The sequence below is a fragment of the Ursus maritimus genome, unplaced genomic scaffold (genome assembly GCF_017311325.1).
Source record: "Ursus maritimus isolate PB19 unplaced genomic scaffold, ASM1731132v1 scaffold_2, whole genome shotgun sequence".
Classification (NCBI taxonomy): Eukaryota; Metazoa; Chordata; class Mammalia; order Carnivora; family Ursidae; genus Ursus; species Ursus maritimus.
Window position 1 is genome coordinate 49048434 of NW_024424452.1, and position 18244 is coordinate 49066677.

General features: G+C 39.3%; 1 protein-coding gene across 4 annotated transcripts in view; it reads right to left on the reverse strand.

The window, feature by feature from the left end:
* Positions 1 to 4392: 4392 nt before the first annotated feature.
* BROX (BRO1 domain and CAAX motif containing) overlaps positions 4393 to 18244 on the reverse strand; it is a 20455-nt gene continuing 6603 nt past the window's right edge. For all 4 annotated transcript variants that reach the window (XM_008685692.2, XM_008685693.2, XM_008685691.2 and 1 more), the window contains exons 5-13: positions 15441 to 15536; positions 14268 to 14340; positions 12818 to 12923; positions 12063 to 12152; positions 10614 to 10699; positions 9345 to 9426; positions 8877 to 9027; positions 7829 to 7988; positions 4393 to 6820 (exon numbers count right to left, since the gene is read on the reverse strand). In XM_008685692.2, the coding sequence (XP_008683914.1) occupies positions 6737 to 6820; positions 7829 to 7988; positions 8877 to 9027; positions 9345 to 9426; positions 10614 to 10699; positions 12063 to 12152; positions 12818 to 12923; positions 14268 to 14340; positions 15441 to 15536 (928 nt within the window). In that variant the 3' untranslated portion in view covers positions 4393 to 6736. The remainder of the gene's footprint in view (positions 6821 to 7828; positions 7989 to 8876; positions 9028 to 9344; positions 9427 to 10613; positions 10700 to 12062; positions 12153 to 12817; positions 12924 to 14267; positions 14341 to 15440; positions 15537 to 18244) is intronic.

Genomic DNA, 18244 nt, shown 5'->3' on the forward strand with positions numbered 1-18244 from the left:
AACCAAGTGAAGTACCCATCCCCCACACACCTGGCTCACCTGTTACCGAGATTACAGATCTTAGGTCCCTGTTGGCTCTCTGAAGAAAATACTGGTTTGGGTTCTTCATGATAAGAGTGTTGGGAGTTAAATAGGCATTTATATCTTTTAATTCTGGGGGGTTCAAAGGGATGGAGTGAGGAGAAAGAAAAACAAAGAAAGAGACCTAGCTTATAGTTGATTTAGTGAATGTTTTTCTGCCACCTAATGGGCTTTTTAGGACGTGCTATGCAAAATTACTGAAGAATGTGGAATCTACTTATTTTAAGATTGTATTTATTTGAGAGAGAGAGAGCACAAGCCAAGGGAGGGGCAGAGGGAGAGGGATGAGCAGACTCCCCACTGAGCAGGGAGCCCCACGAGGGGCTTGATCCCAGGACCCTGGGATCATGACCTGAGCCGAAGACAGAAGCTTAACGGACTGAGCCACCCAGGCGCCCCTGGAATCTGCTTATTTTTATTTACAAAACCCTCGGGAGTACCACCAACTTCACACCATGTATGTAGACATGAATATTTTGCAAGTGAGCTTCGGAAGGCCAAATACTCCCTATGACATGCTTTTTATCTCCACTTAATTCTTATGAGCACCTCTACTTTTTGTTTCTTAGAAACCCCAAATCCAGTTTATCAAGGATTCTGCCTAAGTGTATAGTTAACAGACCATATAATCTCTCTAACCTTTCAATATTGGAGCACCTTGGAGCTCAGTGATTGGATCTCTTCTGTTTTCATCTATTCGTTGATGATCTTATTTGGCCCAATGGCTTTAAGTACTATCTAAACACAAATTGATAACCAACAGTGTTACCTCCAGGTCAGATTTCCCTTGGATCTCAGATTCATAGATCCTCCCATCAACCCAACATCGCTTCTTGATGTCTAATAGACCTCTCAGTCCTGACATACCTAAAGCTTTGCTCACACTTCCAGTGCATTATCTTTCTGCACAGACCTCCCCTAAACACACACTCCTATCTCCTCCTCTGGGAGACTTTCCGTTTCACTAATGGCAGTTCTATACTTCCAGTTCAGACCAGAAGCTTGGGAGTCATTCTTGCTTCTTCTCATTTACTCACACCACCCCATAAGTCCATCAGGAAATCCTCTGGGATATTTCTGGAACCCTCGTACTACCACTCCACACTGGTCTGGGCCATCATCGCTCACCTGGATTGTTGCAGTGGCTTCTAACTGGCCCCCTACCGTTTATACTCAAAAGGCAGCCAGGGTTTTTGAAGTCACTCCTCTGCTTAAAACCCTCCAGGGGGTTAGCTTGGCCCCTAGGAGAAAAGCCCAAGTCTTTACAATAGCCGGCAGGGCTGTAGATCTGGCCCCAATACTTGTCTGATCTCATTTTGTGCTGCTCTCCCCTTCACTCATTCCCCCTCCACACACTGGCCTTTGCACTGTCATTCCCTGAACACAGATTCCAGGCTGGCACCTTGTGCCCGCAGTTCCAGGACTAGGCTTTCCTCCCCCGGACTTTGTTCCCTCACTTCCTTCAGGGTTTTAACACACACGGTCTGCTCTGAGCAACTCTGTCTCTGGAGGCCTCTTCCCGTTCCCTCACCACCGCCACCACCACTCAACAGTCTACCTCGCTATTGGGTCTCTTTAGTCCTTACCATCATTGAACATACTCTGTATTTCACTTGTCTCCCTCTCCGCTTCCTGCAGCCTGTTCTCTGGCCAGAGTGAGAGGGGCTTTACCTGTGTGCTTCCTGCTCTATCTCCCGCCCCCACCGAGACGAGGCTGGAACTCAGTATTTGTTTAATAAATGAACCATCTGTTTAGATCATTTGAACAGGTGTAGGGGGGGAGGGATTATGTAATAGAGTGGAAAAAAAGGAGAGAACAGACTTGTAATTGGCTTTATTCCTGATGCTAAAATAGCTGCCTTTTGTTTAATACTTTTCTCATTACCTTTACACGTTAATCATTTCATTAACTCCTTCACTGGAACACACAGCATTGGAATCTGTCCCAACAAAATAACACACTAGTTCCACACCTCGGCATTTAACCTCAGGAAGACATCATACCTAAAATTTCCGAGTTCTTTCAGTTTTCATTAATCGAGACATGTTTTCAGGTGAACCAGGTTCAAACACAGCAGAGCAGCCCCGTGGGGGTAGATGCTCTCCAGGAGCTTACAGAGCCAAGGCAGGTACTCCCAGCCTCCACTGTGCCCCCTTCCCCAGAGGGGTCTGAAGATCGAGCCTCTGCTGAACGCAGGCCTGGACAGCCAAAGCCCCACTTCACACAGCAGGATTCACTACCGGCATCTACCCGCCATTTCATGTGAGGAAAATGGCCGGCTCCAATCCGTGACTCACCCTAGAGGGGAAAGGGCAGGGTGGAGCGAGGAATTATGTGGCTGAGCAAAGATGAACACGTCTATCAACCAACCACTGTTCCCCGTGAGAATTGCTGACAGAACATTACCTGGCAGGATTTTTGTATCTTTATTTTCAGTATTGAACCGTGCACAATTGTGCACCCAATCACTGTGGACACAGAGACACTACTGAGGGCATTTCTCAACTTCTTCTATGTCGTGGTAGAGGATGTAGGAAATTCTCTGGAATCCTCGAGGTGACCAGCCTGGGAGCTCCAGCCAGCTTACGCTCTGCCCAACAGAGAGGCTGAGTTGGCTGAGATTAGTAGCTTGAGGGAAACTAGTTGAGAAGTTCTAGACAGTAAAAACCCAAGGGGCACCTGGCCGGATGAGTTCAAGACCCATGTTGGGTGGGTGTAGGTATTACATAAACGAGCAAAACTTTAAAAAAAATTTTTTTAGAGAATAAAACTCAATCTACTGCTGAACAAACATTTTCTCTAGGGAGCACTCTGAATGACAGTATGAACTCACACCTACCTCAAGCATATCGAAGATTTTAAATATATTGAATTGCATTTAAGTGATAGCTCTGGCCTTTTGGATAAGTGGACTCTTGTTCAGTACTTCAGAGTAGGCTCCCCTTAATTTAGTCCCTTTAGTTTACTACTAAAACATGTTTAAAAGTGAAGATGTTGGGGGGCGCCTGTGTGGCGCAGTCGTTAAGCGTCTGCTCTCGGCTCAGGGCGTGATCCCGATGCTCTGGGATCGAGCCCCACATCGGGCTCCTCCACTGGGAGCCTGCTCCTTCCTCTCCCTCTCCCCTGCTTGTGATCCCTCTCTTGCTGGCTGTTTCTATCTCTGTCGAATAAATAAATAAAATTAAAAAAAAAAAAATGAAGATGTTGGGGTGCCTGGGTGGCTCAGTCGGTTAAGCATCTGCCTTCGGCTCAGGTCATGATCTCAATGTCTTGGGATCAGACTGGGCATGGGGCTCAGTGCAGATCTGCTTCTCCCTCTCCCTCTGCTCCTCTCCCCCCACTTGTGCTCTAATAAAGAAAATCTTTAAAAATAAAATTAAAATGTAAAATCTAAGCAAATGACTCAAATATCAAGTCTTTAGACACAAAATTATACTAACCCAAATGACTTTGCAAGTTTTTTTTTTAAGATTTTATTTGAGAGAGAGAGCACAATGGGGGGTGGGGGGATAGCAGAGAGAGAGGAAGTGGACTCCCCACTGAGCAGGGAGCCTGACGCGGGGATCTATCCTGATCCCAGGCCCCTGGGATCATGACCTGAGCAGATGGCAGTCACTTAACTGACTGAGCCACCCAGACGCCTACAAATTTATTTTTATACACACATTAAGAGATTAAAAATGTGGTATTTTCTAAAGCACACTCTGGAAAGTAAGATTTTTGAATGGGGTTTTATGTCTCAGTACATTTCTATAGCACTGAAAATGCCACCTCGTTTCCAAAGCACAGTTTAGTACAGAGGACTCTCCAGCCGTTTCCCACAGAACACACCACTGCGTCGCACTGGATAACATGAGTGAGGCAGACACAGGCCAACTGAAATCCTACTTTGAGCTTCAGAGGTGTAAGCACCAATAAACATAAATAGAAACCAGAAAGGTCAAGGAGTGTTGGATCTTTGATGAACTCGTGTGGCGTGAAGCAACCGATGCATGTGTGTCTGTCATGGGAAAACGTTCCTGGGAAGAATTAGGGTTTTTGTGTTGCGTTAATGGTTACTGGTTTAAAAAAAAATCTAAAAATATTTGTCAAAAATCAAAATCCCGGGGCGCCTGGGTGGCTTAGTCATTAAGCATCTGCCTTCGGTTCAGGGCGTGATCCCGGCATTCTGGGATTGAGCCCCGCATCAGGCTCCTCCGCTGGAAGCCTGCTTCTTCCTCTCCCACTCCCCCTGCTTGTGTTCCCTCTCTCGCTGGCTGTCTCTCCGTCAAATAAATAAAATCTTAAAAAACAAAAAAACAAAATCCCAATGAAATCGTTAAGTAAAATTACTTTTATTTTCATAAATAAAAAGATAATTCATTATACAAACAGCACTTTTAGCAGAGTATGTTAGTGTCATTATCTAGCTTAAACTATGAAATGTATGCACAGTTAACACAAAGTTACATCCCTCTACAGCCTTCATGCAACTGCTTTACATCTGTTAGCTTCCAAAAATTTCCAACACCATTTTAGAGAATATGATAAATAACAGGGGATTCTAGTCACAAAGCGTCACTTATGCTGAGTCAACACGATATTTATTACTTGCTCATGTCGAAGTTGCCAATCAATGATTTAAAGAAATACCAGTATTTCCTGCATTTTCCAGAAGCACTGACCGTATGACATGTTTTCATTCCACATATGGTAGTATGATTCACAAAATGTCAATGTGAAAATTTAGTTAACTAGGTTAAGCACTGGTACCCAAGATAAGTAGGTCCTACAGGCCAAGAGCAACAAGCTGGCATCAAGGAGTGCTTCAAGTTTTGTCAGTAAATGGCATACAGCAAACCAATGATTCTGCAGTAGCACACGAAATACATGAAATTTAATTAAAGTATTTTTTCTGTACACAGCAAAATAAAATTAAATGTTCAGTTATTACTCCACTTATTAGAATCTGCAGCTTCAAATATTAAACGTTATACAGTGAGGGGTAATTAGCATTTCCACATATTTTAAAAAAACCCTCACTGATTCTATGTATTTTCAAGAGTGAAAACTATGATGTAAGTAATCATTTGTTTGAACACAATATTGATTCAGATAGGCATAATCATTCTATTTCTTTTAGTAACCTCTACACCTAACATGGGGCTCGAACTCACGACCCTGAGATCAAGAGTCGTTATGTCCTGCCAACCGAGCCAGCTAGGCGCCCCTATTTACTCTTCTCAATGAAATGTTTATTACTATTTTAACACTTTATGCAGATTTACTTATTGCTGTGTGGAATCAATGGTTTATCTAAGCGTTCAGCAGAGGGCCTGGCACATAGTAAGCTCCCAATACACACTATTGTTATTTCTATACTAAGTGAACCAATCCGTCACTTACGATAGGAAAATTAGCTAACACCCCAAAGAATAATCAAAAGATACACCTACAGATGTGTGACTTTTGTTAAAGTATTATGCATCCACTATTTCCCAGGTTTGTGTATATGCTAAACTGTTTCAAATATTATAAGCTATTTGTATACCGTATGCTTGCTCTTTAAGTTTTTGTTATGGCCTTTGGCCCAAAGCAATACAACCTGGATAGGACGTGTGTATTAGAAAACCATATAGAAACAATGCACACTGAAGTCAGGTAACAAAGGCGTTTTACCATAACTACTGTCGCCAAAATGTTGAGTTACCAGTGTAATTCAGGAGAGCCTATCTCGTTTAGGTTTAAAGTTTCTTCTTTACATCATGCAATATCTCACTTCTGCAAAAAAAATCTCCATTCGGTGTTCATTAAGAGCTGTTATAAAGTCCTGTCCTCTAACTAAAAAAACCCATTAGGAAAGGTACTTGTGAAAATCACTAGGTTTACTGAGACTGAAATAAAGTGCAGGGTTACCAGAATAGGAGTATGTGCCTTTTTTTTTTAAGATTTATTTATTTATTTGAGTTATCTCTATGTCCAACATGGGGCTTGAACTCAGAACCCCGAGATCAAGAGTCACGTGCTCCCCTCACTGAGCCAGCCAGGCGCCCCTGGAGTAAATTCTTAAATGGTCTCGAAATACCTATAAACACTGATTTTTGAACAAATTATAGCTTCTTACATATGTAAGGGATTTGTTATGAAGATTTTCTGACCTTCAACGATAAATGACTTTTCTACCAGAAAGATAACAGACTCCGAACGTAACAAGTCTGTGTGACAACACAATGCTGAAGGGGAAACAACTCTCGGTTAAAAACCAACTCTTGTCACTCTTCTGGCATCAAATAAGAGAAAGGAAAATAAACTTTTTTGGATGTGAAGATAGAAAAACAGACCTGAAACCACATGATTCGGGCCTATAATATATTAACCAGAAACTTATTACTACCCAGAGTTCGGAGACAAAAACCAACAACCAAATATGCCCTTCAGAGACACAATAAAATCTTTTACATGTTGTCCTGATTAAAAAGGATCATGGAAACAAGCATGAAACATCTCTACTACATTAAAAATCAAGAACAAATAAACTGAAGGCAGATTCCCTCCGAATGTACTAAATCATTCTACAGGCTTCAGAGAAAACACTGCAAGAACTAGGAGCGGAAGCTCCATGGTTTGTCTTATCTACTGGTGGAGAAACTCAAAGCGCACACTGATCAGTGTGCGTTAGGAGATGGAGCAGCCCGTGTCCTTCTGAGGTTTGATATCTGGCTCTTTGACAGGCTTCACTTCTTCTGGTTTGGGTTTGGTCTAGGGAGAAAAGAAACACAGTGTTAAACACATAAACCAAGATTTGGAAAACAAACACTAGATCTTTTCCACCTTAGACTTTTAAGAGATGCTGTATTCATTACACAATACTGAGATTAACACAGCTGTTCCAGAAGTTACGTATCAATTCAAGACATAACCAGAAAGCAACATTCCAGTGAAGAGGAGACCCTAGCCGGGTAGGGAAACGTCAAGCCAATGTGCTCTTACTCTTTCTGAGGAGGGAGAAACTGAGTGATGAATCCGTGCAGGAGGAACTCTTAAGTGTGAAAATACCTCATGATAGTAACAGGCTACCTCCTACAGCATTATTTTAGAGGCTGAACAGGATAAAAAGATAGTCATTTTAAGTAATAATGGTTTTAGAATGGGGAGGAAATGATATTTAAAAAATTATATTATGAAATTACATAAAAACATTTCAAGGAAAGAGCTATGGCTGCAAATTAATTCCCATTCCCTTTTTTTCAGAACCCTACTCTTTTGGCAAACAAGCCTCAAATTTTCCACTTAATCTATTTGATTTAGTACACCTAGATGTACTTAGATATAAATGAATAAAAGCGGTCTTATTTTACCCCTGGATGACTTCATGGAATGTTGAAATGAGATCAAATCTTCAAATACCCTGCAGTATGCTAAAGCAAAAACAAAGTATTGCTCTAGCAATATAAACATGGACAAGCCATGCGTTTGAGACCTCTTCTCCCACACTCTTCTTCAAGGAGGCTCGATAAACTACAGAAAGGCAAGATAACTGTGTTTGAAAACAACCTCGATTATATAGAAAATCAAAAGATAATGAAGGCCTAGAGATCCTATCTCTGAGGGAGTTCAACAACACACATTACACCAAACACGGCAGTCAGCTAATCTAACGTTCAGACAAATGTACAGATCTACTAAGTAGAGAAAAATAGCAAAATGCTCATTCTGAATTCTCCTTTTGAACTTCTGTGAACGAACGGTAGAAAGCCAATCTCGTACACTGTCATCCTTGGGTCTCTTCGTGAGGTCAAATGCGGCCAGTGTGTCTGGTGTCCAGTGCGCACTTGTAGGAGGAAATTCAAAAGGTACAGGCTCTACGAGACCATAATTTGCTTTGAGTTCCAGTTGGGGAGCTTCTGTTGGAATTTTCTGAAAGTAACTGCAAAAAGCAATTTAAACAGCAATTCATTCACTTGTCAACGGCTTGAGTGTCTACTATGTTCAAGGCCCTGTGCGAGAGAGAGACAATTTAATCATGAATAAGACCAGATTCTCCTGCCTCGTGTAGCTTGCATGAGTAGACAAAACAGGAAAACTTGTCAACAACAAAGCATCGTACTCGAGCTGTAACAGATGCTGTAAACCATGAGAACACGAAACAGGGGCAATTAACCCCAATGCTGGGGGGCGGGGGTGGTTCAGGAACGCTTTCCCAAAAGAAGTGACGGAAGTTCTACTAGGCGTGTTTAAGCAAGTAGAAGAGCTCAGTGTGACCAGATGCAGAATATAAGGGGAAGAACGTGAGATAAAAGCGGGGACAAAACTGATTCTCCCGACCTACACAGGTGATGATCGACAGTTCGAACGGTGCTGACTAACCACTGGAAAACTGCTTGACGGGACTAGGCAGGATTGACAGAAAATCCATTTCCCTGCTTTACAAGCAGGTGCAACCAGAGCGAGATGAATATGCGAAGGGAGGAGAGAAGCTATATATAACATATGGGGAAGAAACAGCAGGGAGGCAAAGTTAAGGGAAAATTAAGACACTATAAGTGAGCTATATGTTAATAACTTACGTTTAATTTTAAAATCTGCTTTTACATATCATCATCAGATGCAGGATAAAGTCAGGTCCAACACAAGGGCACATTATTACCAATTTAAAGAGAAAATTAGAGTTAAACTTAAATGCAATCTGACATAAAATCTTGGGGGTAGAGACTAAAAGAAACTGTGAGATTACGGACACAATATAAATAAACATTATAATTATAAATACATATACTGTATTAATGTTACTAAAATAATACCAAGCTGTACCCACATAAATCCATTTTCTCTCTGACATTTCTCTAGGGTATTCTTCACAAGATTTCCAAGTTTCCTAAAGAATAAGTGTCCTGAAGGTTTGACCGTTGGTCCAGGTCCTTTGGTTTCTCCATATTCTTTGCACAATGCTTCTGCCTTTGCATAAACTGCATGTGAAAGAGATATAAAATCATTTGATTATAATTAATTATTGACTGTACTAAAAAGGCATTGAATCAGAGATAACAGGAACTTTTCGGCTCCTTACCTAATATGACAACAATACCAGTAACAGTGTAAGGGGAGAGGGGGTATTTTCTCCAGATTTTTTGGCTTTTGAAACTTTGTTTCTCTGTCCAATTCGCTCACTCGGTCCTATTCTCTTTCATGAACTCAGCCAAAATCTCTTTTAACTGCTTATTTCCTTTTACGATAAAACATTTGTTTTTAAAAAGGGAGTTAAAATTCTGGCAGGAATACTTACATTTTTCTGCTTCTTGGAGAGACCTGATTGCTTCACCACACTTATCACTAGCCAACAAAGTCTGACCGTGATAACAGTAAGCCTGATAAAGAAACAAATTTTTATTCATTCTCTCTGCAAATGCTGCTTTCTGCTAACATTGTTTTACATATGCATCAGATGAATGAGCGCCTTTGTCCACTGCTAAAGTATCAATGCAACCCCTTACACTTCTTTACTTGAATAAGCTTCCCCCAATCTCTGTTAGTATAAAAAGTGGGATTATGTCAAGTTTTGAGCCAAATTAACCTTCTAACTATGGGCTAGGAGCAAAAAAAAAATTTCTGAATAATGAAATCTGTTTTTACAGTTTGGGCACCGCAGATAAAGGAGGGGAAATTGCGGTGCTAAAGCAGAGGGAGAGGGAGGGAGGATTCTAAGGCTAATGACTAAACAGTTGTCAAGAGAAATGTTATCAGCCTGTAGTAGGACATGCTCACTCTTCAAATGTCTCTATCAAATGCAGGGACTGTAAATGGTCCAACACTGTATGCCTGAAAACAGATTTTTAAGGTATAAGAAATAAGATATCATCTGGATCCAAAAAAGGTGTTTGATTATCTCTCACATGATATTCTAACCAAAATACAAGTAAGTTTGTTTGGTGGGTGTAAGCGACTGATAAGTAACTTCTCAAAGAGTGCATATTAATGGTTCTGCGCAGATCCAGGTGACATATTGGGTGGTAAGCCTTAAGATTAGAATCAGTAAATACCTTCTTCAATATACAAGATGAAAGGAGAGAATTCTGGTTAAGTAGGTGGAAGATTCCCGCTTAAAAGTGGGTGTCGCTCAAACAGTAATTCCACCGCTATCACCCAGGTCTACAATTCTTTTTTTTTTTTTTTTTAAGATTTTATTTATTTATTCAACAGAGATAGAGACAGCCAGCAAGAGAGGGAACACAAGCAGGGGGAGTGGGAGAGGAAGAAGCAGGCTCATAGCGGAGGAGCCTGATGTGGGGCTCGATCCCAGAACGCCGGGATCACGCCCTGAGCCGAAGGCAGATGCTTAACCGCTGTGCCACCCAGGCGCCCCCCAGTTCTACAATTCTACATCATCTCCTTCCACCCGCTTCAGCTCACAATGGCGGCACTGTCCATGAACATTTACTGAGAGCTGTCTGTTACTATAAAACACTAGTTAAGAGTCTGACAAGATGACAGACCTAGCACTCAAGGGGCTGGAAAGACAGTAATTTACATTGTTTTTCAGGTTATAAATACTTACATAAGCTGTGTAGAAACACATTTTCAAGTGAAGATATTTTCTCCATTTAGCAGAATATGCAGGCTCCAAACTGGATAAAGTATGATCTAAAGTTACATTTTAAAAAGCAAAATATAATTTCACCCTGATTCACTAGAAGACTTTTAGATCATGTGTTCAGATGCTAAAAGCAGAATGCCATTCAAGTCTAAAACTCGAACATTTACATATCTTCCCAAAAAAACTTTGCTTTAAAGTATTTCCCCATCACTGTATTTTAACTACATAATAAGATTGTTTAAATACATGGTATGTCTTTTGATGGTTAATGTAACAAGATTAAGATAATGATAAAAGTAGAACCTCAAGAAGATACAAATTACATACTGTTATACTGTCTGTTCTCTTAAAACTATATAACATAGCAATGCGTAGTGTGGTCACCCAAGTCAGAAACACGGACACTCTCCTTATTGGTCCATCACCACAGCACTGAATCTTGCCTAACACATTTCTCATCTTGCAATTAGAGGGACCTTTCTTAAATTCAAATCCAATCAAGTCAGATTTGCTTCATATCTCTTAATGGGTCGCCATGATCTACCGAATAAAAATCAAACTTCTTAGATAGGCCTACAAACTAATGCAGATCTCACACATGCATACTTTCCTAACCTTCTCTCCTGTCACTCATCCTGTGTTTCAGCTAAGGCATCTGTTTAAAGGTCCCAGGATGTGCGAAGCTCTTTATCATCTCTGTATGTACTACAGAATGTTCTACTCTTCCCATATGGTAAAGCTTCCTAGCAAACTCGGAACTTCTATTTATGTTTCAAAGTAAGGCTCAAACGCCACCTTCCCCTAGACAATCTCCTCTAACATGCCTAGATCCTTTGGTTATTACACTGCTGTAATGACATCTTATTTTATGCTGTAATAATGTGCCTATGTGTTTACCTTCTCCAGACTGTAAATCTGTTGCACAGATCTTTGTATAGCTAGCAACTAAAATTGTAATCATCCCATAAATAGAACCAAATCCTTGTTTCCTAAGTAAGTGAATGAAAAGAATAATAGGCTCATGAGAAGACCTGAGCTCTAGTCCCAACTTCATGCCTGCTAACAGTTAAACTACAGGTTAGTTAATTCTCTGGAGTTCAGTTTAATGACAGAAACTATAAGGTTATTATTAAGATCACAAAAACTTCAAAACTAAAACATCTGTATGGTTATTACATATAACTGGTTAAGAAGGATTGCTCTGTCCTTTCCATGAAAACTTATGTAGCATATTAACTGAACAGTTCTCGTTCTTTTAAACAAGATAATAAAACAACGCAGACATTATTCCAGTTTTGCAAATGATGAAACAACCTTAGAATCTTGTTGTTTTGCTTGTTCCCTATTAAGCCAAGAGTTTAACCTGAAAATCTAAAGACTAAAACTGTCACAAGAGAATTATAAACTCACCAGCTTTCTGATAGAAGTTGGCAGTTTCATACGCCAGCGCTGCAATCAGTCCAGGAGCGTGTTTCAGTTCAATTGCTCGAGCAATTGTTACTATAACCAAAGCACAAGAAAGTGAATGTGTAATTAAGTTGACTTGCATTAGTTACAATAAGAAAAGACAGCCCAACAATCTATTTGGAATTTTAATACTTTGTTAAGAATTTTACACAAAAAGTAAGTTACAGAAATGCAACATAAACCAAAAACACTGAGCTTGCTGGTTCTGATACTGCTTCTTGAAATCACTAGCCAATTACTACTAGCTAATCACAAAAAATTACTACTACAAAACAGCATGTCAGAGGAAAACAAACACTTCCAGGGCCCTGGAATTTAAAATAAAGAAAAACAAAAAGCCTATAAAGTTTCTTTACTGGTTTTACTGGAGTCTTCATTTATTTCCTGCCACTGAAAGGTGAAGATTTAAAGGCAAGCCAAACAGTGGAAGAGAAAAAAGAAAGAGCAAGGTAGAGTTACAGAATTAATCTGATGTTGTCAGAAATGGCAGGACATCAAAATCCTCCTTAAAAGAGCCATTAAACTGCAAGGCCTTTTCCTGCTAACTATCCATGAAGGCAACTGCTAAAGGTGAAGTTGTTCCTCACTATAAAGTTCTCAAATGCAAGACTCAAATCCAGTTAATTCTGATTTTAAAAAAAAATTAGATACTAATAGAAATTTCTTTTTAAAAAAAAATCTTACAATATTTAGGATACCTTCTTGAGCTTCCGCCTGACACTGGACAACATAAGCTTCTAGTAGTCGTGCCTCTAAATCCCTCCCCTTTTCTGCAGGTGTAATAAGCTTTGGGATATGACTTTCCTGAGAAAGAAAGAAAAACAACAAAGAAGTCACATTTTATTTTAACCCAGGTGTCAGAGATGAACAAAATGGAAGTTATGAGACATTCAATTTGGGGATTTATCAGAAATTCAGGGGGTGCCTGGCTGGCTCAGCCAGTAGAGCCTCTTGATCTCAGGGTTGTTTAAGTTCAAGCCCCACCTTGGGTGTAGGATGACTTAAAAATAAAATCTTGGGGTACCTGGATGGCGCAGTCAGTTAAATGTATGACTTTTGGTTTCAGCTCTGGTTGTGATCTCAGAGTCCTGAGATCGAGCCCCTGTCGGGCTCCGTGGCTCAGCATGGAGTCTGCTTGGGTTTCTCTCTCCCTCTGCCCCTCCCCTCCCCTGCTCTCTCTCTCTCTTTCTCTCAAAAAAATAAATATTAAAAACAGATAAATAAAATTAAAATTAAAAATAATAAAAGCTTTTTTAAAAGTCTTTAAGAAAAAAAAATCCTAAACAACAAAAGAATTCAGGACACCAAAGCTGTGTAAAAAGGAGTGATACTAAGCTTCTAGAGAACTAAATCTCCAGTACACTAAAATTTTTAAAGCTTCTCATCTGCATTTGCAAAACTTGTGTCAAAATGGATAGCTTCGATATGCAAGCTATATTTTCATCTTAGAAAACGTCTGAAACAGTAACCGAAGTTCTCTTTTGCATGACACCTAGAATTATTCACTCATTAATAACTGTAGAGTAGAAAGAGGTCTACAATTCTGTAGGTAACTCAGGATCACAGGTTTTTAATCACTGTAAAAGCATCTTATTTTATCATGAGAAAATTCATCATTGGCCTCTGGAAGGTGTTTAGTAAATAGCAGTTTAATTAGGATGAGGTGGGGGTAATCCTGATTGCTAAATACATCAGTCTTTCTCCGAATTTCCATCACTGGAAATTTAATATAATTAGTGCATACTGATTGCCCCTCTAGAGTTTTCACGGAGATACAGAGAATACACTCAGAAGTTCAGTTTTGCAGAATCAGGATTTATCCTGGCAACTGCCACAGACAGCAATGAGAAATGGTAAGAACTGTCAATTTTCATGCTTTGCTTCCTATCTTTACTGAAAGGATACAAAAAATAACCAGTGAATTACAACTTGAATTTTTTAATTATAAAATTCACTGATGATTTTCTAAAATGAAGACATTTGATATTCTGTAATTGCTGCAATCATCAATAAAATAGTCTATGTAAGAAAAATAACCTATACTAGGATCTTTTTACAAAGTGAAATAATTCCTTCCCCACCCCCCAAAGAAAGAAAAATTATTCAAGAATTAACGCATTAGGAATGTATTTTATTGTTATATTTTACCTTTAAGTGTTTAAAAATCCCCGCTGCAATTTTTAGGCTTCGATGGACTTCTTTTGCTTCATCTTCCGTTATGCTTAAAGATAGTGGTTACATTAGTTAGAGGATGAATCCTGTTTCTTGTACTAAAACCAACAACTAATGCATTATCAGAAAATCAAATTAGTCATTTGTATTTCTCACCACTAGTTTTCTCCCTTTTAAAAAAATCTGACACTTAGAAACAAACGCACATGGAAAATATCCACAGAAGACACTACAAATGAAAAAAAGAGAGACCCTGTCTATAGGTTGGGACAAAGGCTTGTTGCTGGGACTTCCAGATAATCTTCTGTGCATTAAACAAGTGCCAAATAGTCTACACTTAATGTATGCACACACTTAAAAAAAATACATATATAATATTCGCTATTCTACTCTTGTTTTAATCATCTAAGTACTTTAGAGGTAATTTTACATCAGCACATATAATTGAACTTTATTTTATTTATTTTTTTAAGACTTTATTTTTGAGTAATCTCTACACCCAACGTGGGGCTCGAACTCACAACTCTGAGATCAAGAGTCGCATGCTCCATGGACTGAGCCATTGGGCGCCCCTCCACTTTATGTTTAAATGACTGCATATTCTATGCATGACCAGATGCACCACAGCTGTCGGCTGCCAGGTTCACATTGCTAACGCCCATTTTTACTATTATAAAAATTGCATCTTATCTCATTTCGCAATTCTTGAATCCTTCAAAACATCTTTCACATCTTTGTATTTCTTTTCTCTGAGTTGCCTGTTTATGTCCTTTGCTTATTTTCAAATGATTTGTTGGTCTTTTCCTTTCCTTTTCCATTATAAAAACAATCTGTCATATGCATCACAATTTTTTTGACTGTCACTTGTTTTTTAACTTTGTTTATGGTACTTTTATGCAGTCAAATATTCTATTTTTTCCTTTGCTAGGTTTGGGGTTTTATTTAGAAAGACATTCCTCATGACAAGATTAATTTTTCCCCCCTTTAACACTGGGCTCCATAATTGATACTTAAAACACTCATACTACGAGGCAACCTTTCACTTTACAGAAGTGGTATTTTTTATCAATAGCCCAGACTTTTTAATAGTAAATCTCCATATATTTGAAAAATAACACATACGTATACAACCCTCCCCTTTAGACTTACTTTTCTTTTCCAGCCAGTCTTGAAGCATATTTGGTATACCATAACGCTACATTAAATCCCATGGAAATTAATTCAAAAACGGCATCCTGCTGGGCACTAGAATTATAAACGTGGGGGTCATTAAGTTCTGTCAATTACTGAGACATTGCTCTAAGAAGCCCACTGCACATCCAACTCAAAAGTATAAAAGGACTACATGCGAACTGGAAATATGAAGAAAACAGTCCTTGTGTTCAATGACTAAAAATAATGGCCCATAATAGTAAACATAAGAATAGTAGGTTCTCAAAGCTTACTGTACATAGACTAGCTTTAAGAATACAAATTATGGGGACTCAACTCCAGAGAATCAGCAAGTCCAGGAGGGGCCCAGACTCTATATTTTTAATTAAGTACCCAGTTGATTCTGGAGTGGGTGGTTCTTATACCAATTTAAAAACAACGGCATTCAGAAGAGAGATTGTTTCAGGCTAGAATGATTCAAGAAGGTTTAATGGCAGACACAGTCTCTGAATTAGGCCTTGAGAGATGGCCAGGAGAGAGGCAGAAGGATACACCAGGTAAAGGAACGATGCTGTTAAAGCACAAGAAAACATTTTTTCTGCGAGTAGTGACCCAACTAGCATGATACAGCACACAGTTTGTAGAAAGAAATCGAGGTCAAAAAGCTAAGCTGACGTGAAACTGGTAGACTCTGACTGCCAAGCCAGTCAGTACGCATACCACAAAGAAAAAGGTCTTACACACATCTTACTTGTTTTCTTCAGATTCTATTACTAGATATGACACCAAGAGGATGACAAGAACTTACGTAGCAAATAAGGTAATACTAGTTTTTAATCATTCCTGTTTTGATGAGAACCTGAAAAATTTTTTATATATTATCTCATTTATCTGAAATGATGAAGAGAACAGAAATAATATCTTTATTTTATACACATAATACAGAAAAATTACCCAAAGGGAAGAAACTAGAATCATGGTCCCACTTTGTATTTTTTAAAGATTTATTTGAGAGAGAGGGTACGAGCAGGCACACACATTTGCGGGGGGAGGGGCAGGGGAGAGGGAAGGAGAATCTCAAGCAGACTCCCCGCTGAGCGGTGGAGCCCAAAGCAGGGCTTGATTTCATGACCCTGAGATCACAACCTGAGCCAAAATCAAGAGCTGGATGCTAACTGCCTAAGCCACCCAGGTGCCCCTCCACTCTGCATTTTTCATTTAACTGCTGCCTCAAAAAAGGAATGGAGACAGGGAAACTTTTTAGACTAAAAAAAAAGGAGGGGTGTTATAAAACATTCACAATTCAAAGATAACTTACATACTATCATGTTTAATATGTTATAATACACAAAAATATGAGTTATGTATTTCTTTAATGGAATGCTTCACAAATTTGGGTATCATCCTACCAAAAGGGGCCCTGCTAATCTCTCTACTGTTCCAATTTTAGTAATGTGCTGCCCAAGCGAGCACTAAACAAACTTAAAATGTTTTACCCCACTGAAAAAAACTGTAACACATAGTTTAAAAGTTTATTCTTGGGATGCCTGGTGGCTCAGGAAGATAAGCATCTGCCTTCGGCTCTGGTCATGATCCCAGGGTCCTAGGATCAAGCCCGACGACGGGCTCCTTGCTCAGCGGGGAGCCTGCTTCTCCCCCTGCTTTGTGAGTGCTCTCTGACAAATAAATAAATAAAATCTTTAAAAAAAAAAGTTTATTCTTTTCAGCATTGAGAACTTTCAAATGAATTACAACTGGTAATCCCTAGGCATATCTAATTTATAAGTTTACCTTTAAATAATAAGATAGTTTTGCTAATTTATATTAAGTCTCATTAACTGTCTCCCTTCTTATCCTTCATTTATTTCAGTCTGCCTTGTTCCCAAACACTCCATTTCTACTGTACCACATCTCAGTAGTCAGAATATATATAGCTGAAAAAACATTTTTCAGAACAGATATATTCACAGCATATTTTCTACTGAATAAACAGCAATCAAAGATAAGCAACTTAAAAATCTCAGATGTAGAGAATATTGGGTATCATTCCTTAAGGCCTTCATCACCTAATTTTTCACTGTCTCATAAAATTCGTGGAAAAAAGCTGTCACAAGGAATCGAAATTTGGCATGGTGGGGAAAAGTGCCAAATGTATGTAACGCAAAACATTTTAGAATCTGCCAAAGTTTTGTTATGTAATAACGATAGAGGTTTGACTCTAAAAAACGTCTTTTTGAAGATTTTTTTTTTTAATTTATTTATTTGACAGAGATAGAGACAGCCAGAGAGAGAGGGAACACAAGCAGGGGAAGTGGGAGAGGAAGAAGCAGGCTCACAGCAGAGGAGCCCGATGTGGGGCTCGATCCCAGAACACCGGGATCACGCCCTGAGCCGAAGGCAGATGCTTAACCGCTGTGCCACCCAGGCGCCCCTAAAAAACGTCTTTTTGAAGAAAAACATTCTTTAATTTTAGAAGTACAAAGGGGTCACATAAAGAAAAACATAAAACAAGGACTTGGAAAACTAGTATCCCAGAATATTAAAACTTGGAAAGAATCCACAGTCCTCCAACTTCCTACCAAATTTATGAATTCTACATACAATATTGCCAAGGAAGGAAGGAAACTAACAATTTACTAAATATCTATTACACACCTGGAGTTACTTGAGTCACTTACCACAAATTTGCCTATTTTGTTCCTCACACAAGCCCTGTATCTGTAACCCCAACCCAGAGTTGAAGCAGGTGTTCACACAGAGACCTGAGATTGCACCTGAATATGTAGGAATCCAAAGTCCAC